Source organism: Ambystoma mexicanum, chromosome 6p, assembly GCF_040938575.1.
Source record: "Ambystoma mexicanum isolate Mex_15411 chromosome 6p, UKY_AmexF1_1, whole genome shotgun sequence".
NCBI lineage: Eukaryota > Metazoa > Chordata > Amphibia > Caudata > Ambystomatidae > Ambystoma > Ambystoma mexicanum.
In genome coordinates, this window is record NC_090935.1 from 595917706 (window position 1) to 595945697 (window position 27992).

Consider the following 27992-nt stretch of genomic DNA (forward strand, 5'->3'; position numbering starts at 1 on the left):
GCCTACTCCACCTAGGCACTTGCAGCTGCTCTCTCCCTAGCTCTTGATACACCGTGCACTTACACACACCCCTCCCCACCCCCTCAACCCTCTCTGTCCCTGCACTTGCATGTTCCGAATGCTCACAAGGCCTAGGTCCACTTCTATCTTTCACTGTTGTATTTGTTCTTCATCTCCATGTCCCCTCCCTGTTGTCCTATAGGCGCTTTGAAACTCAATTTACGTGATGTATAAGTGCTTTAAAAATGCACAATAAATAAAAATAAAACCAAAACAAATAAACTGTATAATGTGTATAGGTCTAAAGATTGGCTTTCTTCCTTCATGTGTTAACTACATTTAAATTGGGAATAGACCTTTTTAGTTGTCCGATGTTTTGGAACTTTGTTGATTAGATTGCATTGTGTATTCTAAAATACGGTTATGTACTGCAATTAAATTATCCCAAGTAATGGGTCAATAGTAGATCAATATTCTAAGTCCATTCATAACCATATGGCTCATTCGTATGCAATTGTCCCCATAGATTGCATGTAGGGGCAAGTGGAGGGGCATGTCTCCTTGTGAAACGGACTAACTTGGGATTTCTTAACTAGCCCAATATCCAACTCATAAACATGGTCACCCCTTAGCTGTTGTATTCTCCCACGTGTAATCATAAATGGCAATCCTAACAATATTTTTTTTAATTGGGCTACCCTTTTACTCTGATCACAACAGCGCAAACCCCATTACAGAATTCTTTCAGCCTGGACAAACCTCTGAAGAGGCCAAATTGACACAAAACCTTTAGAAGATTTATTCAACCAAGATATGACATCCACCGATCCCATAATCCTCCTCTCCTCTTTTCACAAGACCATCACATCACCCTTGACATGATTGCCCTATGGTCTCAAAAAATCTAAATATGGAAGCCTAACGAGCCAACAGTTGCTTTGCCAACCAACTCTCAGAATAAAACACAAGGGAAGGAACTATTGGATGTGCTTGGAGGAAATGAGGAGATGGCGATCGTTAAATGGCCTTACTCAGAAATGAGTGGGGATGCCAAAGACTATCTGGAGAAAAAAAGAGAATTGTCTGCTCAGAATCCAGCGTGCCCCAAATAAGTCTGCCAAACAGGCAGATTACCATGGGCAGTTCTTTACTGGCAGGTTTACCGCCTTAAAACTAATCATGTTTGATCCCATCTAGCAGGTCAAAGATCAGAAATCCAAATTTAGAAATGTTTGTACAACTGCAGTCTGAAGACATCACAGCAATGGTTAAATAAAGTCTTGGGAGGATAGCCTAGGGGCAATGTGCTTTCCTTGGAAACAAGACGACACGGAGCAACACCGGTTCGATCCCCGGGTCTGCGCTTAGAAACCTCTGGGTATTAAGCACGTTACAAATAACCGATCATATATCCAAAGCTCAAATGCTTCCTTGCTCGGCTTACCTAGAGACCTGATTGACACACTTGCTCTGCGTCCCACAATCCTTTACAGTGCATCCATACAATTGGGTTTTCTGCCTGCTCTTACTTACCAGATCCTATAACTCCCATCCTGTGAAAGTCCAATGCTCACGTAGCTGGTCTATAAAACTATAGACCAATTTCAAAACTAACTCATAGCCACCATAAACCACCAAATTGTCCTCTCACCTCGTTTCAGGGCAGTCCAAGGATCTGCACTTGACTACCTAATTTTTTATTTTATCATTTTTTTTTTATTCTTTATTTACATTTTAATAACCACTACATGAACAGGCGATAACACACAAATCAACATAGTATAACCCGCAAGGGAAAAGAGAACAAGAGAAAAAAAGAAGAAAAAAAACTATATACAAATTCAAAGCAGAACTAGTACATATTCAAGAAAGTACTCCAGACCTTCGCATGTAAATTCAACTTCCCCATTCTTCTGTAAATAACTTTCTCAATGTTCGCCAGGCAGTAAATTTCTGCTATCCAGTCCTCTGATACTGGTGAAATTCTGGATTGCCAGCTTCTTAATCATTTTTTTGCAAATTGAAGCACTTCTGAACAAAAATTTCTTTTCTGATAATGAAAGGTCCTCGAGTAAATCACTACATCCTAAAACCATTGTTTTGAAATCTAATTTAACATTTTGATTCAAAACCCAGAGGCACATATTGCACGCCTCATGCCAAAAGTTTCGGACCCTTATGCAATCCCACAGTAGGGGTTACATACTGCCCTTCTCACTTCTACAACACCAGCAAACATCAGAGTCTGACAAACCTCTATTTGTAAGCATTTCTGGGCTCCAATAAACTCCATTCATTCAGCAAATCAGTATTCTCTTTATAGTTTGCAACAATCTGATGATAGACCCTGCTTGCAAGTGACTGATTGCCTGTAGTGAACAGTTCAGATTTTGCATTCCCATCACAATGTACTTCACCAATACATCTCTTCAGCTTCCTGAAGTCTGAGATGGAGAAATTATCAACAGTAAAACTTGCGCACAACTCATCAAAGTCAATCCATTTCCCATTCGTATAAACATTGCAAATCCATTGAATTCCTCCAAGGAACTACTCCGGCCAAAACAACACCTTGCCATTGTCCGTAATAGCTTTATTCTGCCAAATAGATGCATCAGGCGACTTCAGAGCCACCGCACCACACATCATAGATATTCTTCCAAACGCCTCTAAGAAACTCAGTCAAGGGGCATCTTTTATCATGTCTGACAGTCGTAAAAAACGCTTTTGGGGCAAGAGGGCCCGTCATGCTCGCCTCTGCCACCGCCCACTCACTAGGAGATTTCCCCCAGGAAGGGAAGAAAAATTGGCATGGGATACACCAAGTCCCCCCTTCTCAACAGGAAGCTGGAGTTTCCAAAGCCTAAGTCTTGGAGGTTTCCCATCCCAAATGAAGGATTGGAGAGTGCTTTCAATCAATTTCCAATAATACTGGCCAATTCTCAGGGGAAGCATACTCGGAATGTAATTGATTTTTGGCGCAGCATTCATCTTTAGAGCATTCACTTTACCCCACAGAGATGGATGCAAAACCGACCACCTTTTGGAAGCTCAATTTCAGTTCTCTGCAGACCACCCCCATATTCTCTTCAACCATATCACCTATAACCGGAGTTAACCAAACTCCCAAGTACTTCATTTTTTCTCGCACCATTGAAATCCAAAACCCACCACCAAAGACTTATCACAGCGTGCAGTTACTGGCATCACCTCCGATTTAGACCAGTTGATTTTGTACCCAGCCACCTCATGAAACCAATTGAGTGTTAATCAGCGAATGTAATGACAATTCCAAATCCCATATAACTAATAAAAGATCGTCCGCGTAAAACCAAGTTTTTTGTTCAATACCGTTAAAGGAAACACCTCTCAAATTCAGGTCACACCTCAAAGCAATAGCAAGAGGTTCAATGGCCAAGACAAACGGTTGTGACAGTGGACAGCCTTGCCTAGTACCCCTTTGTAGGTCAAAAGATTCAGACAACAAGCCATTAGTTTTAACATGTGCCTTAGGATGAGCATACAAAAGGGCAACCCACGTGATATATTCTTCTCCCATATTCATAGCTCGTGAAACCGTAAACAGATATTGCCAGTTAACTCGATCAAATGCTTTTTCAGCATCTAGGGAGAATACAGCTACGTCTTCATCCAAATTCTGTGCATGTGACATGGTCAGTAGAAAATTCCTGATATTACTAGAAGTCCTAAGACCCTTAACAAAACCTGATCAGTGTGAATACGTTTCTGCATTAATTGTTCGATACGTAAAGTAAGTATGTTAGCCTGAATCTTAGTCAGTGTTTATCAGACTTATCGGCCGATAGCTCTACGGTAAGGTTCTGTCCTTACCCATCTTCAAAAAGACCGAAATAGTAGCATGGTTTGTAGATGACGGGAGTAGGCCAACTTCCTTAGATTCAATAAATATATCCTTCAAAAGACCCAACACCTTCTCAGGAAGAATCTTCTAGAACTCAACCGGCAATCCATCAGGTCCAGGAGTCTTCCCAGAGTTCAGTTTACTAATGGCAATTCTGATTTCATCAATAGTCACCTGCCTGTTCAAATCTTCTTTCTCATCACTAGTAAGTTTTGGAATATTCAACTTGCTCATGAAATGCTCACCTTGACCTGTAATATCAGACTCATTTCTATATAGATGAGCATAAAAGTTCTTGAATACTGCATTAATCTCACATGGAACAAAAGTGGTCACACAATTTCCATCCTTGATTGAAGTAATAGCTCCCTCGGAGTGTTGCTGTCTCAGCCTGTAGGCAAGCCATTTATCACTTTTTGTCACGATCCACTTCCTGAAACCCCCCCCCCCCCCCTCTGGCAGGCCCATGGGCCAGGAGGGGTCTCGACTCGGGCCCCCAACAAGCTTAGACACCCTTTGCCTAGGCCCTCTTGGGGACAGTCCTGGCGCCTTTGGCGCCAGGCTCATACTTAATGAAGACTTGTGCTTGGGAACTACTTTATTTCAATGCCAGTCAACATGGAGGCATCCACATCCATATAGTGTTTTGGTTGTGGTAGCCTAGGGACTATTTTACCTGGACTACTTTCTTGATGCTATTTAAACCACACCCGACTTGGAGAACACGCTTCGCGTTACTTTGCAATCCTGCAACGTGACGCTTATCGTGTTCAGCAGCATCTGCGAACCTCGGAAGAACAGCACCTGAAAAACAAAAGGGACATCGTTATTAGCAGCAGCTTACATGTGATTCCACTGCTAGCTGCCCTCTGCTCCTGCAAACAGCATCCAAGGAGCAGCGAGCCTCCCGGACCGTCGGATCTGCAAAAGGAGAGAAACAAGACATTAGACATTTACAATTGTGCCGGCAGCTTACCTCTCAAGTCGCCCATCGACCAGCACTGTCTTGGGACTTCTTGCTCCGGGTGAGCACCGCAACCTACGGGCACAAAAGACAACAGGTTAGCAAAGGCAAGGCATCATAGCGCCTACTTACCGCATCAAGGCGCTCCCGAAACACCATCACCTGCCGGTGAGTCCAAATTCAGCCAACGTTCCACAGTTAACTTCTGCGCACCTAAAGAGAGAAAAGACATTATTGAATCCAAGAAAGGCTTACAGTATAACAGTAATAAGACCTACCTGAAAGACTCTAAAGGGCAGCATCAGTGAAGTAACTAGATCGCACTCGCCCACAAAGGACAAAGCGCCCCTGCCAAGAAGGCAGGACGGAGAGCACGCCAAAACCCATAACGTGAGGAAAGGTCCGGGGAGGGGCTGCGGGCATAAGGGGTGTTGGGAGGCTCTTACCCCAGTTGCCCAGACTTGAACATTGCCCACCTGTTTTCCAGGCAGAACTTCCCCGCTGATTATACCAGGAGCGGCAGAGAAGGGCACCAGAGTCCCTGCAGCTGGGTGGCGTCCCCGTGGATACCAGGTGAGCGTAACACTTTTCTCCCCGTTCGAAATAAGTACATTTGATCTTATATAAGTCTCTACTAGCTTTCACACATAAAATGTCATCCAGTTCTTTCTTCAATTAATTTCTCTTACAAATATCATTCGGATCACGTACCAATTAATTCGTTACCTCAATAATACGAGTATCAATATCAGAATTCAACCTATCCATTTTCTTTCTTTTGCTACTAGACAAACCTAAAGCAAGACCTCTCATCGTACATTTGAACGTCTCCCATATAGTTTTCTTAGGTATGCAGTTAAAATGTCGGAAAATAAAAATTCTAATGCAAAAATGTTGAAAAAAATAATGCCGAAAAACATTTTTTAGAATGTTTTTTGGGGGTTTAGCTAATAAAAATACATTGTAAATTAAAAAAAAAAACATGGGGTTAGGGGAGGACCTCCCAATAAAAGAAATCATTTTTTTCGGCATTTTTTTCGACATTGCATTCGAAAATGTAATTCGACATATTAACTATGAACCGTTTTCTTACTAAGCTCATCCGATAGATTTTCCAACACAAAGTATTCAGCTTCAGTCCTAAATTTCTCCAACGGGACGTCATCATATAAAATCGAAGTGTTCATCAAGTGTTCATCTTCCATTAAAATGATCTACAACTTTCAAAGTTCAAAGCTACATTCATAAAGATAGGTGCATGATCAGTGACTGCAAAAAACCCAATTCTGCTATCCATAAAATTTGCGGTCATTCCTCCCGCCGTAAATAGCATGTCAATCCTTGCATATGTAGCGTGTGAACCTGAGTAAAAGGTAAATTCCCTGACATCAGGATGTTGCAGCCTCCAGCAATCTTTCAAGTCAAAATCATCAATAAGAGCCCTAAACGAGCAATAATGCGCATCCCTCCTCTGAAAATGTCTTTTTTGAAGAACGATAAACAGAAGGATCATTAACCAAGTTAATATCGCCTCAAAGTACAATATTAGGAGAGTCCAAGTCGAGCAAGATTTGTGACACATCCCTAAAGAAAGAGCCATCATCCATAAACGGTGCATAAATATTGCACAGCACATTCCTAACTCCCTGAATATCCACCAGGAGAGCAACCGCTCTACCTTCTTTATCACTACTAGTTTTCAATATCTTAATCGGAGATCCCTTTTGCACTAGAATTGCAACACCCCTGCGTTTACAGGAATAAAATGAAGTAAAGACATTGCCAACCCACCTCCTCTGTAAGACACTCACATCCTCTTTCAATAGATGAGTTTCCTGCAGAAAACATACGTCACATTTCATTTCCTCTATACAACTTAGAATTTTCTGCCGTTTCACAGGATCATTCATACCATTAATATTCCATGAGGTAACCAATAAATGTGATCCCCTACTTGTAGAAATTGTGATAGGTCCGAAATGATTCAAAAGAGTAAGCACTAGTTCAAAAACAACAAAAACCAACACCCTGCACCCCCTGAAACAGAAGTATGACGCTAACGTTAACAAGCGCTCAAAAACCCAACACCCCTGGCACCCCTCCCAAATGAGATCTTCCCAGTCAGTATAGGAGCACAATCATCATCCCCAAACATAAGCAACCAAAGAATAACCCCCATATCTATACACGTGACCCAGCAAAAAATACACTGGCATAATATCAACTGAGCCAAGTAGTCCATGCATTTGTCAGCATGGTGCCAAAAAAAACATTCATCCATCATCAAAATAAAGGATACCACCAATATTTATCTTCCTCCCACATTAGATAACAATATAAAGCTACATCTACAAAAAACATCCCAACAAGATCTATATATGTAGTGATCAAATGTCATACTAGGGCCCTGAATCAAGAGCATCTCATAAAGAACATCATCACACACATCCCAAACAGCACTCCAAACAGAACAAACAACACACAGTAGGAAGAAGAGTACAAAAAACCAGCGACCTCCCCACATGTAAATCCGAAATTTTGCTCATCAAAAAGGTTACCACCCACACACCACAGTGACACTAATATATATTAAGCAGTTAGTCAGAGTGGCAGTAATCCGTACGTAGGACCTATGAAGTCATAAAGTAATGCAAAAAAAAACCATTCACATGTCTATTCAGATCATCTTCCCAGATGGAATCCAGCTTCCTATGTGCAAACCAAATGATACTGGAACCTCCTCCAGACTTCCCTCCACCCCAGAAGCCTGTAGCAGATGAATCATAGTTCATTAGACCCGCTGCATTCAACAACAAAAAACAACCTAATTTTTGTAATACTGCTAAACACCGGTCATTGTCAGTGACTTCAGAGCAAAGCTTCAAGCATGCAGCATCGAGAAGGGCTTGCAACTCTTTTCGTTGTTGTTCAAAGTCTGCCTTCTTGAAATCTTCAATGTGCCCTTCCACTGCTTTGCTGAGGGGATTTCAGCTATTACCAATGCGGGGCAAACCATAACCAAACTAAACTCTAAGTATGTCGCCAGAATTGCACAAGCTAATTCTTTCTCTTCTCTTAATTTTTTTTTTTTTTATATATATTATTAGTTTCATAACAAACGATAACAAGAAGAAAACAGGCATCAATGGTAATGGTTGAGCATATCAGAAGGTAAGTCCCCAACTCCCCCCGCCACCCCTCCCTCCCTTCCCCCTCCAAGACCACGGTATGTTCTATGTTCGTCATGAGTCCATGCACGGGCCTGGGTCGCCTTCCCCGGTTATCTCACCCTCCAGTGATTCTGGATATATCAGGGGTAGTGTTAAGGCCACCCAACGGTGTAGCTCTTCTCTAGAATCAAGTCTCTGCACTTGGATCGCAGTCTCCCATGCCGCAGTTTCCGCTGCGATCCACTTTCTAAGATCTCCCCACCATAGGGGCATAGGCGGGCCTCTGGGGCTCTTCCACCCCATGGCTATACGCCTCTTGGCAGTTATATAAATAAGGTCTCTGAGCCTGTTGAGGGGTTTGTTCTCCCTGCTGCGCCCATACCTGCCCAGGATGCATGCCGAGGGTTCGTCCACGTCAATGTCTGCACCAGCCACTCTTTCCCTCACTTGAGTCCAGAATTCTCTGATCACTGGGCATCCCCAGAACATGTGGGTCATGCCAACCTTGGGCTCGCTGCATTTGGGGCATGATTGGGTGGTCGCACCGGTAAATCTGGATATGGCTTCCGGGGTGAGGTACGCTCTGTTCGTAACATACAGTTGGATGAGCTGTAAGCAGGCGTTTCGGGAGACTTTTTTGTGGTAGTGGGTTATCACCCCAGGCTTTGTCTTCAAAAACCAAGTTCAGTTCGGTTTCCCATTTGTCCCGGCATTTGAGGTCATCTTTGGTGGAACCCCATAGTAGGGCCTCATAAATACGTGAGATTTCGTGGCCCCCCTCGGCGGCATTAAGTATCGTTTCGATACATTCGTTTTCATCATTCAGGTCAATGGCGACAGGCCATCTGCTAGTCAGGGCCTGTATGACCGCTCTGTGCAGTAGGAATTGCCCGGCCGGGAGGCCAGTGACGTCGCAAAGGTCCGGGAAGGCCAAAACCGTCTGCTCCTGGATTAGGTCCCCAAGTGTGGCCACCCCGAAGGGCTCCCATTGTGTACGGGTCTCAAGTTGCCCCCAGGAATGGTTGGACATGAGTGCTGCAATGGGGATCTGTGGGGAGTACGGGTCCTCGGACCCGACCAGTTTGCAGGCCCTTTTCCAGAGTCAGAGTTCCAGCTTAACGAGGTAAGGGCAGTGTTCGTGGGCACTCTTCTTGGTCCACAGCAGATCACTAAGTAATAGCTGGGGGAGGGCCGGCTGGAGGAGGCGGGTGTCAGTTGTGCTTTCGTCGGCCATCCACCGCACAATGTGTCTCAGCTGGCTGGCTAGGAAATGGAGTTCAAAATTGGGGATCTTCAGCCCACCCCCCTCGTATGGTCTCTGGAGGGTTTCCAATGCCACCCTATGCCTGCCTCCCTGCCAGAGGAAGCCCCTACAGAGCTTGTTGAGGTCTTTAAAGAACGCAGGGGAGGTATAGAAGGGAATGTTAGTGAAGTTATGCAATAGGCGGGGCAGGGCGACCATCTTAAGGAGGCCCGACCTCCCGGCCACCGAGAGCGGGAGCCGCCCCCAAAACTCCATGGACTTCAAGAGAGTTTTTGGCCTTTACGGTGTTAAGTATATGTTCCGTGCCGGGGTTTCGATGTATGGTTATCCCCAAATATTTAAACGATGTCGCCTGCCATTCGAGATCTAGGGGAGGGAGGGACCCATAATAATCACTGTGTAGTGCGGCTAGGGGGTAGAGGCAAGATTTACTCTTATTAATCTGGATCCCGTTGTGCTTGTGAAAGCTGTCCAGGGTTTCGAGAATGTAGGGTAGGAGGTGTTCAGGGTCCTGCAAATATAAGAGGGTGTCGTCCGCGTACATAGAGACGAGATGAGTTGTCCCATCTATAATGATGCCCCCATCTCCATATTCCTCTCTCAGGTAGGCTGCTACAGGCTCGGCGGCGATGATGTACACCATGGGGGATAGGGGGCAACCCTGACGGGTGCCTCTGTGTAGGGACCATTTCGCGGAAAAGGTTCTATTGGTTCGTACCCTTGCAGTGGGGTTGGCGTAAACCAACTGGGTCCATTTCAGAAATACGGGGCCTATTCCCATCTTTGCCATAGTGGCATATAGCCATTCCCACCTCACGGAATCAAAAGCTTTGGTGGCATCCAGTGACGCCACTGCGAGTTTCTGTGGTCTTCCCTCGGTACTATAAATAACGTGATGTAGCCTACGCAGGTTCTCAGTGATGGATCGTCCGGGGACGTATCCAGTTTGGTCTTGGTGGATCAACAGTGGGATCACTCTGCGTAGCCTGTTGGCGAGCAATGCGGTGAGGATCTTGCAGTCTACATTTAGCATGGAGAGGGGCCTGTATGAGGCACAATCTGCCCCGTCCTTCCCAGGTTTGAGTAGGGGTATTATCACGGCCTCGCTCAGGGAATCCGGGAGGGTGCCACGCTCGAAGGCCTCATTATAGACCTGGGCCAATATAGGGGTGAGTGTTTCTTCATAGGTTTTATAGAACTCCCTTGGGAGGCCATCCAAGCCCGGGGTCTTCCCAGCTGGTAGCGTTCTAATTACCACCTTGACCTCGTCGGGAGTGATAGGCTCGTCGAGGGTCTCGGCCATATGCGAGTCTAGTTTTGGCAAGTCGATGACGTCAAGGGCGTCCTCGATCCCCGTGTCAGAGGGTGGAGGGGGGGTCTCGGAGTACAAATTATGGTAGTAGCTAGAGAAAACGGAGTTAATTTCCTGTTGGATATGCACGGTAGTGCCGTCCGGTGCGAGTATGTGGCATATGGGCGGCCTGGGGGTTTCCCTATTGTAGAGCCAAGCTAAGAGTTTTCTGGGTTTGTCCCCTAGGGCATGGACTCTCTCCGTGTGTTTGGCGTAGCTTAGTTTACCTAGGGCTTCCCAGTGCTTTAGGCAGGTTTCTCTGAGTTCAGAAATTTTAAGTAAATGATCGGGAGATGAGTCAGTCCTGCCCTCGAGGGCGCGCAGGTCTCCCTCGGCTCATAGTAATGGCTTGGCAGGCGAAGAACGATGGTCTGGAGGCATTGCCCCGAGCAATGCCAGTGGTCAAGATTCATTCTAAACCTTCCAGCCATCACCTCTTTGTTTTTGCTTTGTCACCCCGAGTGGGACGGGTATGCCCAGACGTGGGTCCCGTGCCTGCTGGGCCTAGAGACCCAAGCTACTCCTCACTGATGATCCCCAACAAGGGTGAAACATGTTTGGGGATGCTTGTGGTCTCGTGCAGAAGGGATGTGACCTAGCAGTTCGGGCTGGACTTCCCCTTTTGGGGTGGGGCCAAGCCTGATTTGCATATGGTCTTTCCCCTTCTGTAATGGCTTGGCAGGCGAAGAACGATGGTCTGGAGGGTTGCCCCGAGCAATGCCAGTGGTCAAGATTCATTCTAAACCTTCCAGCCATCACCTCTTTGTTTTTGCTTTGTCACCCCGAGTGGGACGGGTATGCCCAGACGTGGGTCCCGTGCCTGCTGGGCCTAGAGACCCAAGCTACTCCTCACTGATGATCCCCAACAAGGGTGAAACATGTTTGGGGATGCTTGTGGTCTCGTGCAGAAGGGATGTGACCTAGCAGTTCGGGCTGGACTTCCCCTTTTGGGGTGGGGCCAAGCCTGATTTGCATATGGTCTTTCCCCTTCTGTAATGGCTTGGCAGGCGAAGAACGATGGTCTGGAGGGTTGCCCCGAGCAATGCCAGTGGTCAAGATTCATTCTAAACCTTCCAGCCATCACCTCTTTGTTTTTGCTTTGTCACCCCGAGTGGGACGGGTATGCCCAGACGTGGGTCCCGTGCCTGCTGGGCCTAGAGACCCAAGCTACTCCTCACTGATGATCCCCAACAAGGGTGAAACATGTTTGGGGATGCTTGTGGTCTCGTGCAGAAGGGATGTGACCTAGCAGTTCGGGCTGGACTTCCCCTTTTGGGGTGGGGCCAAGCCTGATTTGCATATGGTCTTTCCCCTTCTGTAATGGCTTGGCAGGCGAAGAACGATGGTCTGGAGGGTTGCCCCGAGCAATGCCAGTGGTCAAGATTCATTCTAAACCTTCCAGCCATCACCTCTTTGTTTTTGCTCCCTCGGCTCATTCCAACAGGGTTGTGATGGATCTCTGGGCACCCCCAACTGCTGCGATCATCTCACCCCGCATGACCACCTTATATGCCTCCCAGGCGGTGCTTATGTATTTAACACTCTTATGTGCTCTCTGAATGCTGTATCAAGTAGAGCTTCGGCTCTCAATCTCCACGTGGGTATGGGGGGGTCTAGGCGGGAACACCTCCCAGGGAGAGTGATCAGACAGCACCCTCGGCAAATAGTGCGCGTCAACAAACACAGACTGCTGTGTCTGGCTGAGAAAAATATAATCTAACCTGGTATGCACGGCATGTGGTGGGGAGTAAGAGTACTCGCGTTGCCCCAGGTGCTGGTCCCTCAGTTGCAACTGGTGGACTAGTTTGGAAAGTATTTTGGCCGGAAGGGAGGGGCGGTCGGGTTTGTCGTCGGATCTGTCCAGCAAAGGGTCAAGGGTGCAGTTATGGTCGCCTCCCCATTTCATAATTCTGTCCATATATGTGGTGAGCCGTGTATAGAGGGAGTGGAAGAAGGTAGTTGCGTCGTGGTTGGGTGTGTAAGTGCTGACTAGGCATAGCTCTTTGCCTTCGATAGAACCACAAACCAAAACCATTCTCCCCTCGTTGTCTGATTTAGTGCTAGTAAGCCTGAAGGGGACCGTGGGGGCAATCCAGATCAGGACCCCTCTGGCATAGGAGGAGTATGTGGAACCCACTAGGGTGCCACGCCAAGTTTTGGCCAGGGCGTCTAGCTTTTTGGCAGATAGGTGAGTCTCTTGGAGCATGGCGATTCCGACCTTGCATCTCTTCAAGTAGGATTGGACGCGTTGTTTGACGAAGCTGTTCAGGTCTCTAACGTTCCACGTAACAATCTTTACTGTGTCAGCCATAGGTGTTACGTAGACGGACGTGTGGGGCCAGCAGGACTCTGAGTCTTATTAGTGCAGAAATGCATGACGAGTGCTTCCGTGGTCTTGGTAATTCCCGTTTGTAGTAGCCAACTGTAGCAGTAACTCCCCGTTTCCCCGCCCCCCCTCATTAACTGTAAACGACCCGAACGTAGAACTAGCCCAGCGAGGTTACCCTTGTTATGACAATCCCGTTTCCGCTCCGTAGGACCGTGCATAGGTCACCAGGTGCCCTATGGGTGGGTATGTACACCCAAAAAAGGAAAAATGTTCCAGGGGGTGGAGTGAACCTTGACTCCAGTGTCTCCATATCAGGATCCAATCAGCTGTGTAGGGGCTCAATTCACCCGCTGGCGGTAGGTGAAGGCTGCATGATTCCTATCGAAATTGCGGGAGAAACGTTATCTAGGTTTCCGCTTTCTTTCCTCGATATCAGGTATTTGCTGCCCGTCCATCCAGTCTCTGGCCTGTGTCGTAGTGTCGAATAGGTGTGCCCTGTTGTTGTGTAGCACTAGAAGTCTTGAAGGGTACAGGAGCATGTAACGCAACCCAGCTGCCTTCAGTCTGGCCTTTGTGTGTATAAACTGGGCTCTGTTCATTTGAACCTGGAAGGTGTAGTCAGGGTAGATTGCAATTGTGGCGGAGTCTCGTTTGATTTGGCCACCCGCTCGGGAAAAGGCTAGGATTACCTCTCGGTCTCTGTAGTTAAGGACTTTTGCTATCACCGGCCTGGGTGGAGCGCCCGGTGGAGGTTTTTTAGCAAGGGATCTGTGGGCCCTTTCGATGGTGAAACCTTGGGAGAGTTTGCCAGCTCCCACCTCCTGCAGCAGGAGGTTCTCAATATAGTTAGTGGGGTCGGAGCCCTCGATACCCTCAGGCAGCCCAAGGAAACGAATATTGTTGCGACGGGCTCTCCCCTCTGCGTCCTCTGCCCTGTCTTCCAAGTTCTTGACCCTTTGTTGGAGCTCGTCTATGTCTCGGAGGAGGTGCGTTTTGGATTCGGTATTTTCTTTGACCTGTGTTTCGAGCGCCTCAGTCCTGCCGGCCAAGGAGCGGACATCTTGGCGCAGAAGGCCCAGGTCAATGGCAACGGCTTCAATTTTGTGCTCCATCGTTGTTTGGAGAAGTCTGATGGCTTCGAGGAGCTGGGTTTTACTGGGTTCGGGTATCGTCGGTGCCGTAGGCTCCGGTTGAAGATCTGTGGGCACACAATTCGTGCTCTCAGGGTTTGGAGATTCGCTGGCTGCGTATGTGTCCATGGTGGTCTGTAGTTGCTTGGGCCTGCCGTTTTTACCAGCCATCTTGTGAGCACACAGTCCACTCACGCCGGGGGCGCAGGTGGTAGGCTGCCAGTCAGAGGCGCGGAGGGGTGCTCTGCACTGTTGCTGCAGGGCCCGGGGCCAAAGTGATGGCGCGAGGGGGGAGAGGCGGCGATATCTGGGCGCCAAGGTGGGGCTCCGTACATCCGAGGAGGCAGGCGCCAGGCCCGGGGAGTTCCGCAGTGCCCGCACCCCGTCCTGTGGGTGTAGTCCGTGTTGAAGGCGGGTAAGCTATGGCCGCCCGTGGGTTCACCAGTTCTTGTGGATGTACAGTGCGTCGGGCCTGGGCCGCCCTCGGTGTCGGCTGAAGGGCGCAAGGTGGTGTGGTCAGCTTCGGCGACACTCCCAGGCGCAGATACGCGTTGGCGGGGGGGGTTCGAGGCCCCAGCAATATGCGGTCGCAGGTCCTCTATCACTGGTTACCCCCCGCCCCGCTCACCTTCGCGGCTCCGGCCGGCTGCAGGGCTCCGCTGGGCTCCGCGGTCACGGGCAGGACGCTGCTGGATGGAGACCCAGGGGGCGGCTCGCTCTGTCTACGAGCATGGTTGCTCCGCTCCTCTCTCCCGACCCTGGTGCAGGCCGGCTGGCTGCTCCGGCTCCCCAGCGGGCTCCGATGGACGACGTCCTCCACGGTGCAGGCGCGCTCCGGTCCCTCGAAACTCAGGACGCAGGAGCCGCCATTTTAGTTCTCGGCTCCGGCACTTCTCACTCGACGTATGTCGGTGTTGGTTGTCTTCAACCGTCTGAAAGACGGATCAAACGACAGCTGATGGGATCCGGCGACGAATGGTGCAAGTTGTAGCTTTTAAAAGTTAGCAGAAATACATGAAAAACAGCTTATGATGGCACGTCGGCGCAGAGCTCACAGGAGACACCTCCGCTCTACATGGCAGTTAGCCACGCCCCCTCTCTTCTCTTAAATGTGTCTAAAACGGAGGTCCTGCTAAAAGGTACATTAGTGTGGGTGCAGCTTCCTTTCAATTGGCCCCTTCTCCTCCCACAAGTCTGTTTGCAAAAGTCAGAAGCATGGGCATCGTAGTTGACCGGACCCTCGTTCAAATCCCCATTAAATTACCAGGCAAGTAATGGTCATCTCCTTTGCCCCATGCTTCGGCTAACCATCCTGCTTCTCGATAAGAGCCAAAAATTGAAATTTCCCAGGCATTGGTTCTATTTTAGTTTGATTACTGCAACAGCATGCACATTGGCCTTCCCAAGATAGACATTAAAAAAACGGTGATCAAAATGGGGTGGAGCTGTGTGGCAGCGAACATTGCCACTAATGTAAACCTCTTGGCATCCTTTCTTGGCTAGGAGGGTCCCTGTTGCATCCCTGACTCAGTGAGATGGCCCGAGGAGACCTCTGTGCAGCTACACTATGGTAAATTAGCGGGACTGATCTCAAGCTACATATCCACGAATGCAAAAATGTGGTGACCCCTCTCGTTTGCCCCTGGTCATGCAGGGGTTGGGGGAGGAAAAGGGGGGGGCACCCCATTTTCCAATAGGCGCTGATGCTAAGCATCGCCGCTCTATTGTTATTAAATGCGCTCTGCTCCCAAGAGCGAGGCATATTTAGTTTCAGGAGGGCACCTGCCGCACCACCTCCCATCATGCCAGCTCAGGAAGACCTTGAAAGAGTCCCCTGAGCTTGCGTGGCAGAGGGCTAATGGTGCCCCGTGCGTCTCCCGGGCGGCCCTGCCCTAAGGCTGGCCCTGCTCCGAGTGCTTCCCCCTCCATCCTCCATTGTATTGAAAATGGCATCCCCCAACTGAGCTGCATTCAGCCTTAGAAAGTGCCTGGACTTGAGATCTCAGACTGGCGGATTGTTCGCAATCAGGGGATTGATCGCAATGGGGGTGTGCCGCTGTGTGGCACTCACAAGAGTTTGGCAGCAAGTTGCAATCCCCCAGCGGTGTCTGTTGGTACAGCGGCCCCATTAATATGCTGAGCACCCGAACAGCAGGGGTGCATGAGAGGCACAGAGAAGAGGCTGCTTTCTTGTTGCTGCACGAATGGTCACTGCTTTGCTAATTGAAGGTCCGTACTCCACCTGCTTCAGCTATATCTGAGAGAAGAAATGTTTTGCCACGTCACACGCTACAAATTCATAATAAAGGGCATACCTTTCAATCGTAAGTGATCGAGGTTTCCCTTGATCTCTGTAACTAACAGAAAAGTGCACAGTGGAGAGTAGATTGGACTTTATGGAAGCTTGTATGAAGGGGTCTTAAGCTGAGCTATCCCGATTCTGTGCATGCCCAAGTACAACGAAATGTTTACGAAGCTGGGAGTACTAATACAAGGGCTTTTCGGTTGAGGGGGCGAGGGTCGGAGGCTTTCATTGTATTTGATTCAAAGCTGGACAAGGGTACCAATCGTGTGCTAGGTGCCCCACACTAAGAGGATGGGTCCGATCTACACAGTGAGCTACAAGGTTTTCTGGACACATGTATTTGCAAAGTATGGGTAGTGGCACATTTCTTATGAAGGGAGCCTTCATGTTTCCACCCGCGAAGGTTCGGGACACGGACCGAGGGGACTGGACACAGCGACCCTGACGCTCTTCAGGGCTGCCTTTTTCAAAAACTCTTTCCTGTCATCTGGGTTGCAAATACCTTTTGGTGGAATGGCAGTAGAATACTTTACTTTCCTGACTTATTCCCTGCACAATAGCAAAGAATAAAAGCATTTTGGATCGCTGGAAAACATTGATCTTTCTGGTAAGGTGTCAGTCTGGCACCCAGCAAAACGCTTTAAAGGGAAGAGGGATTTATTCACCTGCTGTGATATGGTCAAGACATTTGTTGAAAAGTCCCAGAATGAGCTATGACTAGCGCTATATTTTGTTTGGGTCTGTGCAATGTGTTGGCGGGAAATTATTCTTTATTGATATTTTCCGACCTACTTGCTGCCCACTCCTAGATTTATCATCAAACAATTTACCATCCAGGAGTATAGGTGCTAGGGTCAAACTCCAACCTGTGGGATGGCCTTTGTCCTTATATGGAGGAGGTCCGAATTCCCAGGAACACCGTTTGGAGATCCTCTACCTCACTCTAGCGGTGGTCTGGATATTGAGTGGTTACAAGGCCTGTGGGGAGTAACCAGGTGGGATGACTTCCCCCTGCTGTGGTTCCTCTGATGCGATACCCTGCTTCCCTTTATTTTACAGTGACCTGAAACAATCAGTAGGACTGGACCACAAAATCACCCAAGGGCTGCATAGCTTACCTTTGATTCCCCCCCCCCCCCCCCTGTACGCTGTGAAAATGCACCAGTGTCATTAGACAACCTGACCATGGCTGAGAAATCCTTTACTTGTCCAGTTCCCTATAGGTCGAAACCAGACTCCATTAACTTCAGGAGTGGCAACTGTAGTGTTGATGTTTCTTGCGCCAGGGTTTGGAGTAGCAGATATTGCATAACCTATGCTATAGAAACTTGGTAGTATTAGTGGTCTCGAGGGTCTCTGGCAGATTTTGCATGTTCCTGACAACCTCTCAGGCATGGCCCGCTGCTGTCTTCCTGACCTACAATGGACGTGGGGGGGAAGAGGGCAAGGCCAATTAGGAGACTTGTAGGCTTCTCCGTTTCTTAGGGCTTGGGGGGGGGGGGTGTGGGGGGCAGGAGGGAGTTTGTGTGTGTTTTTTCTCTATCCTCCCCCGTGGTGTGCCTCAGGCTGTTTAATACTAATGATTCCCGTTTCCACTTGCCCATGGTGCACCATCATGCCATCCAGATGCTGCCTGGCACAGAACCAGCAGAGGGAGTTGTCGCACACCTCGGTGTGCGCTCTCCCGATTTCGACACCCATTTGTGAGGCCTCTCTTCGCGGCTCTTAAGTTGCAATGTCACAGGCAGAGGATATTAAAGATTGTACGTTCCATTACTTGTGTAGTTTATTCTACAGTTAAATCGTGGATTGCATCATATAGGTCCCGTGGCGGAATCCTCTCCCTGAGGTAAACGGATAGCTGGAGCCCAGTTCTCTCCCCAGCAAGGAGTGCTTAATGTAGGTGGACTTCACTCTCCCTCGCTCACCTTGCATTTTCTGTTTTTCCTTGTTGACATTCTCATCAGTGCGCCCATTGCGCCGGGTATGTGTGAAGCCCAGGATGAGCCGTACCCCCCGCGTCTGTAATTCATGTTTGTGCCTGATTGGTTTCAGGTCATCGAAATACGATCTCATATGAGATGCAGAGGAAGCCTCTGCTGTCGTGATCATGCTGTGCTAGGTTAAGGAGACGGTGCCGCATTGATGGAAAAGGCGGTGCTCCAATAAGGAACCATCCCAGCCATGCACTATCCTCCAGGCTGAAATAAACCTCGCATTTGTTTTCTAGCACATTGGCATTGTACAAGTGTACTTTTAATTAATTTAGAACAATGCCAGACAGCTAACATCTTTTTCGTTTGGGCTATTCGGTGTCACTACAGCGCCACTTATAAATTGAAACTATTACATCGGACTTAAGCTAGACGGAGAAGGGATATGAGGAGGTGCACAAAGCTTGTAGTTTTTAGTTGTATTATCCACCCATGGCCATGCTGATCCCTCTGGCCACTCCCACCCATGCACTACCCCTCCCACCCAACATGGGCTCTCTTGGAACTGTTTGTATCAAGCAGTAACATCATACCTTGGGTTGGAAGTGCCTGCCAGTGTTGCTTCAAAGCAGCCTTCAATGAGTTAATGGCTTAATTTGAGTTGTAAATGTGCGACTTGTGTAATAAACATGTCTTGACCAAGTCTGCCTTCAGCCACTTGATTTATAATCAGTATACGTGTCTTTCACTGAGGTCCTGATCAAAAGCAAGCATTGGAAACGCCAACACGTTTGTCTTGTGTCTAAGTATTGGAGCAAATCCAAAAATGGAGGTCTGGAAGGTTTTGAATGAATCACAACCACTGGCACAGTTCTGGGCAACCCTCCAGACCATCTTTTTTCAGCCTTCTAAGCAGTTACAGAAGAGGAAGTCCATATGCAAATCTGGCCTTGTCCCACCCCAAAAGGGGCTGTCCAGCCCAAACTGCTAGGTCACATCCCGTATGCACGAGTCTAGAAGCATCCCCAGACATGCTTTGTCCGTGTTGTGCTAGATAGGCTTTTGCCAGGCACTTCTATTCTGCTCAAGTACTTGCACGATATTGCAGCTGCTACCATTAATGGCTACTTAGTACCATTATGGCAGTGCCTGGCAAATGCCTATGCCATGCCTACGCAACAACCAAAACTGTTTGCTTTGCTAATGCTTGTTTTAAGTTTATCTTGGAGGCATGGATGCCATTCAGGGCTCGCCAGGGGTAGACGGCTGCTTTAGTGCTTTATGTGCATCAGAGTAAATGAACATGGTGCGGCTGTGGGCGCCTTGCGTCACTTCCTTCCTCACGGTCTAATCTATTTTGGTAGGCCTCTCACCATCTCATTCCTTCCTCCCTGCCCAGTCTTCCATCTCTCTCCTACTTTCCATCTCTCATTGTCCCGCTTTCTATTTCCCGTTACCTCCTTACCACGCTCTTCCATATTCCTTCACTCTCCCCTTTTCTCCCATTTCCTCCTATCGTCTTTCTTCTTGCTACCGTCCTACTCTCACCCATTCCGTCTATGTATAATTCTACTGTACCCTCTTCTCCACTCTACCGTTCTTCCCACCTTCTGCCTTAGACGTTCCCTTCTCTCTTTTCTTGCATATTTCCTCTTCTCGTAGCTCCTTGCATGTCTCCTATCGCATGCTTCCATCTCCCTCCACATGTTCAGCGTAACGCGTTGAAGCCCCCTTAGTGTGGCTTAAGCACATACAAGTATCTAACTATATGAGGAATCGTATAGGAAAATGAATACCACCTGAAAGCATTTATCCTGGATTGCCTTTGCCCCCGCTACCATTGAAACAACTATGCTCGTAATTTGCAATGTGAAAGATCTGTTGTTGGCCTTAAATACACAATGGTTGTGCATCTGAAAAAATAAACACATCAAATCTTAGCTGAATCCGTGCCAACGGATTGAGAACCCAGCGTATCCTGGACCACGCCAGGTGCTGTGATCTGTGAGGAAACAAACGGGCGAGATGAAAAGCAAAGATTGGGATACAAAAAGGTGCCATACCACTCGGCTGCCCTGTGCCCACCTGTGCACTGGGGGTGCCTACCGGAACATTTGCACTACTAATGTGATATGGATGGTTTGCGCCTTCAAGTAAAAGATGAAAGCGAAGCATAGATAATATGCGACCATGCTGTCTGGCAACAGACTTCCTGGGTGGCAGGTGAAGACTGGAGGTCGCCAACCATTTAGGGCCCCCTATCTTCATGCACACCTTTATCCAGATGCTGGGGCTTGTAAGTAAGCACAATGTTGGGACTGTATAAATGGCATCAGTGTCGTCCTCGTTTGGCGAGACCTGGGCGTTCCAGCCGAATCACTCCACAATGGCTGAACAGGTTCACAATGCTGGCATGGGTAGATGACACAGACATCAGCACAGACCACCAGCTCATGTTTCCTTTGCACGCATTGGCACGTCCTCGCTTGGTGGCTTGCACACACTGCGCCGGCTCCATGCCCCTTTATTCTGTGCTTGCTGCAGTGCTTTGCATGCTGGCACATGTGTCCACAGACTAATGCAAAAGTATAATTCCCAGCATGCACCTGCGGCCAGCTACACATCCAGGAGGGCATTCAGGATGCTGCCAGTCTGGAACTATGAGCCTTACAATGGGGATAAAACCCCATTTTAAGAGGCAAGCCTTGCTCATGAAAGGGTGTTCTCGAAGCTAGTGATTGCAACGTGAGATTGGCAGTTGGTAGGCTCGGTGGTAGCTCCAGGAATTATTCTCTCAAAGGAAGTATGTGAATTATGTATAGGGATCCGATCACGTGAAAGGTACAGCAGCCTCAAAGTAGAATCCCGTAAAGGAAACAGCAAGTCAACTACCGGAAGCAAAGACACAGTAGTACAGGGCAAGAAAGGTTTGCAGAGCCTTGGGTGTGATTTCAAGTCGCGTTACTCAAGCTGGTTATGGTTTGCCTAGTATAGCTTGATATTATTTGGGCATCTGAGCATGCACTTGGCATATGATGCTTTGACAGGCATAAGGTGGCAGCAGAGAGGCATTGGAAGTTGCACTTGGCATGCGAGGCCAATGCACGGGCATGGGAGGCTGTACCTTGCACATGATTCTAAGCTTGGGATAGGAGGATAGAAGTGACAAATAATGGGTAAATGGCCATACGGGTCTATGCTGTTCTAAGAAGGCAGTGCCCTTCACCTGTGATGTTGCAGCTGGGCATGCCTTGCCCTGACTGCACCAGTGGTTTACGGGCAATACACTATTTGTCCCCTGCAGTAAGTATTGGTTCTTTTTTTTATTAATAAAAGTGCATTGTAGATTGTTTACATCAGTGGTGTCACTTTCTCTGATGCCATCACAGTTGAAGGTTGCACGGCCTGTCTTGTGAGGTCACGGAGGTCATGGAGGTTATAGGCCATAAAATGTCGCTTTCTGTGATGTTATCAGACGTGTGATGTCACTTCCGCCGCCCCTGGCATTTGGTGAAATGACTTCCCAGCGTGGAGGTGCGACTTCACATGTCGTCTGGTGTTGGCTTCGGAAAATGTGATTTCGGATTACATTTGCACAGTTATGGCCCACATAATCGATGTCTATTGAAACCCTATTTCGCTGTTTCTCCCCCTCTCTGGAGCCGTGATGTATTCCAGAAAGCCAATGCGTCCTTGTGTGGGATTATTCAGACCGCCCTCGCGCCCCGATTCGGTGGGTTGCCCGTTTAGCAAATTCACTCCAATGGCCTGGTGCGAATAATCTGGCTCCTAAAATGAAGTGCAAGGATGAGTAATAACTTTTTCTGCATGATGGGCATCGGCGCTGAAGCTGCCCCTCAGCCTGCGCCGCCCGCAGTGTGCATGCACACAGTCCGATCAATAACTCAATACGTTTTTTTCCATGCAGTAATTATCTCTGTGATGTTCCCAGTGGCCAGCATTTCTTTATTACCCAAAGATGCCGGCGATATTTATCTAACCAGCTGATCCCGCTTTGGATGAAGCTACTTCATGACAGCAGGGAAAATGTTTATTTAAAGTTGCCTTTTAAGAACGTACTCTCGAGAAACCTGGTTTTACATGCCCGCTCAAACTTTAGTGAAAAATACGTGCCATTGCCAACACCTTGTTAATTGCATTGTGTAATGCAATATAGAAATATGTTTACGATCTGCCCAGTTACACCATCTAATGTCACTAGTGCTGGGCCCTCTGTTCACAATTTCTTGCACAGAAACGTCGCCAAGCCATCTGCTTTTGGTTTATCTGCAGTTTTTAACCTATGTTGGTATACATGGCTTTTCTTATTCCACGTGATGACTTGCTTTATTGCCAGCCCTACCTAATGCCGATGGCAGGCACTTTCACGCCTTGGATACCGTGGACACACCAGCGCATCCTTTGTGGTGCAAAGAACATGGCGGTCAGGTCCTAGCACCTCACACCCCCTTGCTCATATGATGCACTGTGTGCCGGTCAAGAAGATTAAGGACCTCCATGTGCACGGTTTGCACCTTGAGATCAACCTCTGAAGCGAGTGCTGCTATTCATCTTCATCAGCGGAGAGGAACACGCATCTCCTCGCGTGTAGCTCCATCCCATGAAGTGGCCGAAAATGGAAGGGACCCTTCTGGAAAGAGTGGTCCTGGGATGCTTTTTTTCCAGCTGTGGCCGTACAGTGAGAGCAGAGGGTCCAGGGTCTTAATCAATCCCCAGTGGAACTGGGGTGTGGGAGTGTGTGTAAGATCAAGAGGAATTGAACCCCTGCCTCTCACTTTCCAATGGGGACAGGCCCCTCATTAGCTATCGTTACAATTGTTTAACTCTATAACGGATTATATTAATAAAACTAGCCTAAACTGGCCCCACTCCACCCAGTTATTTATTTTTAACAGGGATTTCTCCCTCGAGCAATTGTACTCCACTGTTGACTTGGTACCTGCTGCTACCTGCACTGACCTCAACCAACCCATCTCAGAGTGCCTCATGATTTGCCTCGCGTCTCCTGCCAGAGTTCCACCTCTCCCGGAACATTTGCACAGACAAACTGGATGGTTTTGCAAATACCCATTGAGGTCTCCACTGACCGCTCACCACGCTAACATGCCCATACTTTACATTCCAACCCACACGTGGCATACTAAGCCAACCACGGCAATTGAACACCCCTCCCAGTAATAAACCTCAGACCCCTCTATAAGCAGTGACGCATTGTCCTGAGCAGCGGGATGGCTGGGTAGATCGAGGGTTCATGGCCCAGGCAGGGTGGGGTCACTAGACTGTCAAGAGTTGGATTTGGTAAAGAATAGTTCAAGGGCGTGAGCAAGTGGAAGAGAGGGCTTGGCGTGAGATGTTCACTTGGTCGCGATCGGAGACTATGGAGTCAGGCCTCAGTTTACATTTGGTGCTAAATGGGGAAAGGGGATTGGAGATGGGGGCGGAAAAGAGAAGTACTGCTCTAGCAGGGATCTCGCTTCAAAGCCTTGTCAAATAATATGGGTTATTTTATTCATGGTTCTACATGTACTGAGAGAAGTGGATATCTTATGGAATAGCAAGACTTTGAACGTCAAAGCTAGGCCGTTTGTTCACCATAATTAAAGTAGTACTCATCCTCTCTGCCTTTGACAAAAGGGGATACAGCTAGTAGAGTGGGCACTCCGCAGAATGAGGACAACAAACTACTAGTGACTGAGGCTGGGTAGAAGGCCGTGGAATACTGGGAACAATTTTGAGCATATTGTACCTACTACTTTCAACTGGAAAACGGCTATTTCAGGTAACGTTTACTAGAAAGACTGCTTAATAGGTGGAAGTTTCAGTGCGGTAGGTAAACTACATGCTACTCGAGCTTGGGGGGGGTACTCGTATGCAATTTCCTGATCCTAAAAGATAAACATTTGTCCACATCACTCTGGCAACAGAACAAAAAGCTTTTCAAGGATGTCATCCTTTGGCAATGGCCTCATATTTGAGTGCAGCTGTTGTTGTTTATTAAACACAGGTATGGGATTTTTCAAGGAAACAGGTAGAATTGGTTACAAATGGAAACTGGATTTGTTGCTTCATTTTGCTCTAATATTGGAAACCGTATTTATTGCATTTTTTTTTATAGATGGAGGTTTTGCAAGAATCCAGAATGATGATACCTGATTGCCAGCGCAGATTAGAAGCTGCACATGCAGATCTTACACAGCTCTTAGTAAGTTCCACAATCTGTTTCCTTCTCTTCCTTATTAAAGCATGTCTACAGCACGTTGACAGAGCAAAGCAAAAGCACAACTGCCGTACTTTCAGTTGGTCTGTTATTGATTACAATATGCTGTTTAAGTGTTGGTTGTATTATACTTGTCAGAATATATAATCCATTTTTGTTATTTGTAGCAAAACACATCTCCAATGTCATGTTTGTAAATTGCTTCATAATATTGTGTTGAGTGGTTGCAGGCAACTTCCATTAGTCTGCTGAATAAAAAAACGGTCTCTGGACAGGTGCACTTTCGAAATATCATTTGGGTGCTCCTGGGTCAATACCTGCTATCTTGGCCCATGAATGTGGAGCAAAGAAAGATTAGTTTACTAATCGGCAGATGGATACAAAGGTGTTACAGCTGTTGTCGGGAAGATGCTATCGTCTCGGATTGGATCCTCTTTCAGATTGTAGAGAAGCCCCTCAACGCTCACACCAGAAAAAATACAACCCACTAGGGGGAAAAAAGCCCAGCCCACCTCTTGCAAGGAGAACAAGCTTGATTTCCCTAAAAAAAAAAAAAAAAAAAGACGTGCCAGCAAAGGACTCTGCTGCCAAGGAGCGTTCTGGTGAAATCAGCATGGTCGATAGTTTCTAAAGGCAAAAAGCGTCACGAGTGACTTACATCACATAGGTTACAAATCCATGTAGCGGGTTGGTGCGACCCAATACATGGGCAACCTGCTCCATATGGGATGCCAGGTCATTGGTCCCCAGCTTCTTCTGTCCATCTTCTTCCACATGGGTTTCCTAATTGACAATTACTAGGTCAGGTCAGCACATCTGCATATCTGAAGCCAAATGTGCACCTGGTACTGCAAACATTTGCGAAGAGGCTACTTTCGAGGTCACACTAACTATAAAACCCCAGCTGGAGCCCAGACGCGTCGGCGCCGTTCCAGTTCTTCCCACCCCGGGCTTACATTTGTTACTTTCCCTCCCTGGCACCTAGCATCAGAAATCGCAGGGGTCCAGAATATTCTGCTGTGATCTTTCTGATAGATTGCACATCTAACAATTTTAAGGTCCGTGGTCTGGGTCCGGCTGATACTCTGGAATGCTGGGGTCTTGGGACAGGGGCATCTGTGCACTATAACTTAGGGTTTGGGCGGGGAAGGTCGGAGGCTTGTGCCCTCCTCATGGATTAATTCCTTGCAGGGAGCTCTCGGCCCCCTCATGGCCGTGACGGGGCACATTGCTTCTGGGATACAAAATGAAACATGAAAGGTGTGGCTGTTCTTGCATTTGGTCTTTCTCACTACTGCTTATGCGACAACCTGACCCTGCATGCACTCGCTTATTTCTATGTTTTGAGCTTGGTCCCATTGCCGCGGCCTATGCCTTGATTTCAGAATGGCATCTATTCTCCAAGATGGCTTTTTGCTCCCAGCGCAAGCAATACCTAAATAGATAAGATCTTCCCCTAAAGCAGCATCTATCGACAACCCCCCCCCCACTCCCCTTATACACTTCCCAGATACCTACAATTCACTCACAGGTTCCTACTTCATCTTGAACCACTTGCGAGTTGGGTGTGCCTGGGACGTTTGCTGCCGCTTCCCAACATGCCCACTTCGTTAATCCCACATTAATGAACTACCATGTAAGCCTTTGCTGTTCCTCCTCCTTTTTTCTCCCTTTCCAATCTCTCAGCCTCCAAATATGGCAATGTCCCCTCCTTGGGCACCCATGCCTTACACACTGAATGTAAACTCTTCCCTTCTTGCGCATATTGTTCTGGAGTACTCCTGCTAGGTCAATCCAGTGTTCCTCATAGTTCTCGGGGTCTGGTGGGGGAGTTGTGATTGTGCCTGGGGGTTGGAGGCGTTGCTCTAATCTAACCATGCAAGGCTCGTTACTCATATGTCTGTACCTGGCTATCTTTAGTACCACGAGGTGTGCCCTGTACCCCAATTGAAACAGTAGTCATTGCAGTGATTGGTATTGCTTTGGCACAGCATCAAATTCCCATCTGGCATGTGCAGACGATCACCAAAACAAACACCATCACTGGTACTAGTATGTTCACAATCGCCCCCATCCACGATGGTGCCCAAGAGAAAAGGTAATTGAACCAGTCACTTCTCTGAATGCCGACTCTGTTTGCATGTTGGTGCCGAAGGTGTGCAGGGCCTCTTGGGCGTGAGACCTGTTGGCGGGGTAGTTTGGGGGTGCGTAAGTGCAGCAAGAATCCCCAATATTTTTGCAGACCCCGCCTTCCATCGCCGTGAGCAAGTACAGCACATAGCGATTCTGCATCTGTTACGCTCACCTGATATCCCCGGGAAGGCTCTGAGATCTGGAACCCTGGATGCGTAGTTGGCCAGTGCTGAATAAGGAATCTGCAATTACAGAAAGGAAGATTTGTGATAACTGTCTAATGGGTGAATCTCCCACCTCCCTCTGACCGATTCCCTTCCCACTGGGTACTTTTTCGCACCTTAGTTATTTGTAGGGTGAGCTATCCATCCTGCGTTTCTTGTGCAGGGGTGCTTGACGTTTGTTGGCGAGCTGCCAAAGTTGCTTCACTGGTGCAGGCCTGCTGTGACCCCAAATCTGCTGGTAGGCAGGTAGGTTTGTTAATTGTAAGTCTTTGTTCTGTTTATGGTGGGAATTCATTAATGTCTTTATCTCCTTCTTTTTAGGTGCAAAGGTCTTGATGCTGGCCTGCCGGATGGAGAGGCACGTTTCTAGGTAAAAGAAAGCGCTAAGAGCAGCACCTTTATTGTCTTTTAAAGCTAACCCGTGTTTTCTTCTTCTCCTCCTCACAGGCCGTTGTGGTGCTGCAAGTGGATGAGAGCGCGATGAAACACAGGCCCCCGTAATCCGTTAAGGTAAGTACAGCGCTGTGTGGTTGTTTAATATTGAAAGCTAACCGGAGTGTCTCTTTTCCTTTGCAGATGTTGCTGTGGTGCTCCGGATGGAAGCGTGGCGTAGCGCGATGGACTTCAGGTAAGACTAATGGAATTCGATGTTTTGGAAGAGCGCGTTCTAATATTATGTTTCCCTTTCTCATTATTGCAGGTCGCAATGTTCGAACAGCAGCTGTGGTAGCGGTTCACCGGAAGTCCTTAAGCTAGTACTCATAGGTGAGTGATGTTTCTTCTTCTCTTGGTTTCCACAGATTGCAGCCCAGTTGAGATGCTGAGTGCTGGATGGTGTTTTCTCAGATAAAACAGAATAATCTTGTTCTTGCAGGATTACAGGAAGATGCTGAAGACCAGGAGCTGGACACCGTGAGCGTCACGCTGCTGATTGCAGAATAACACGAAGCGTCTTCTGCAATCAGGGTGTGGTTTATATAGCCCAGGTAAAGTAGTACCAGGGAAAGTAGTTCCAGGCCTGCCACACCCAAAACACTAGATCGCATGGCTTGGTTCTTGGAACTGGA

At 47.9% G+C, this 27992-nt stretch overlaps 1 protein-coding gene across 1 annotated transcript in view; it reads left to right on the forward strand.

The window, feature by feature from the left end:
- TBCA (tubulin folding cofactor A) overlaps nt 1-27992 on the forward strand; it is a 533913-nt gene that overhangs the window by 332596 nt on the left and 173325 nt on the right. The window contains exon 3 of the mRNA XM_069627425.1: nt 24467-24553. Within this exon, the coding sequence (XP_069483526.1) occupies nt 24467-24553 (87 nt within the window). The remainder of the gene's footprint in view (nt 1-24466; nt 24554-27992) is intronic.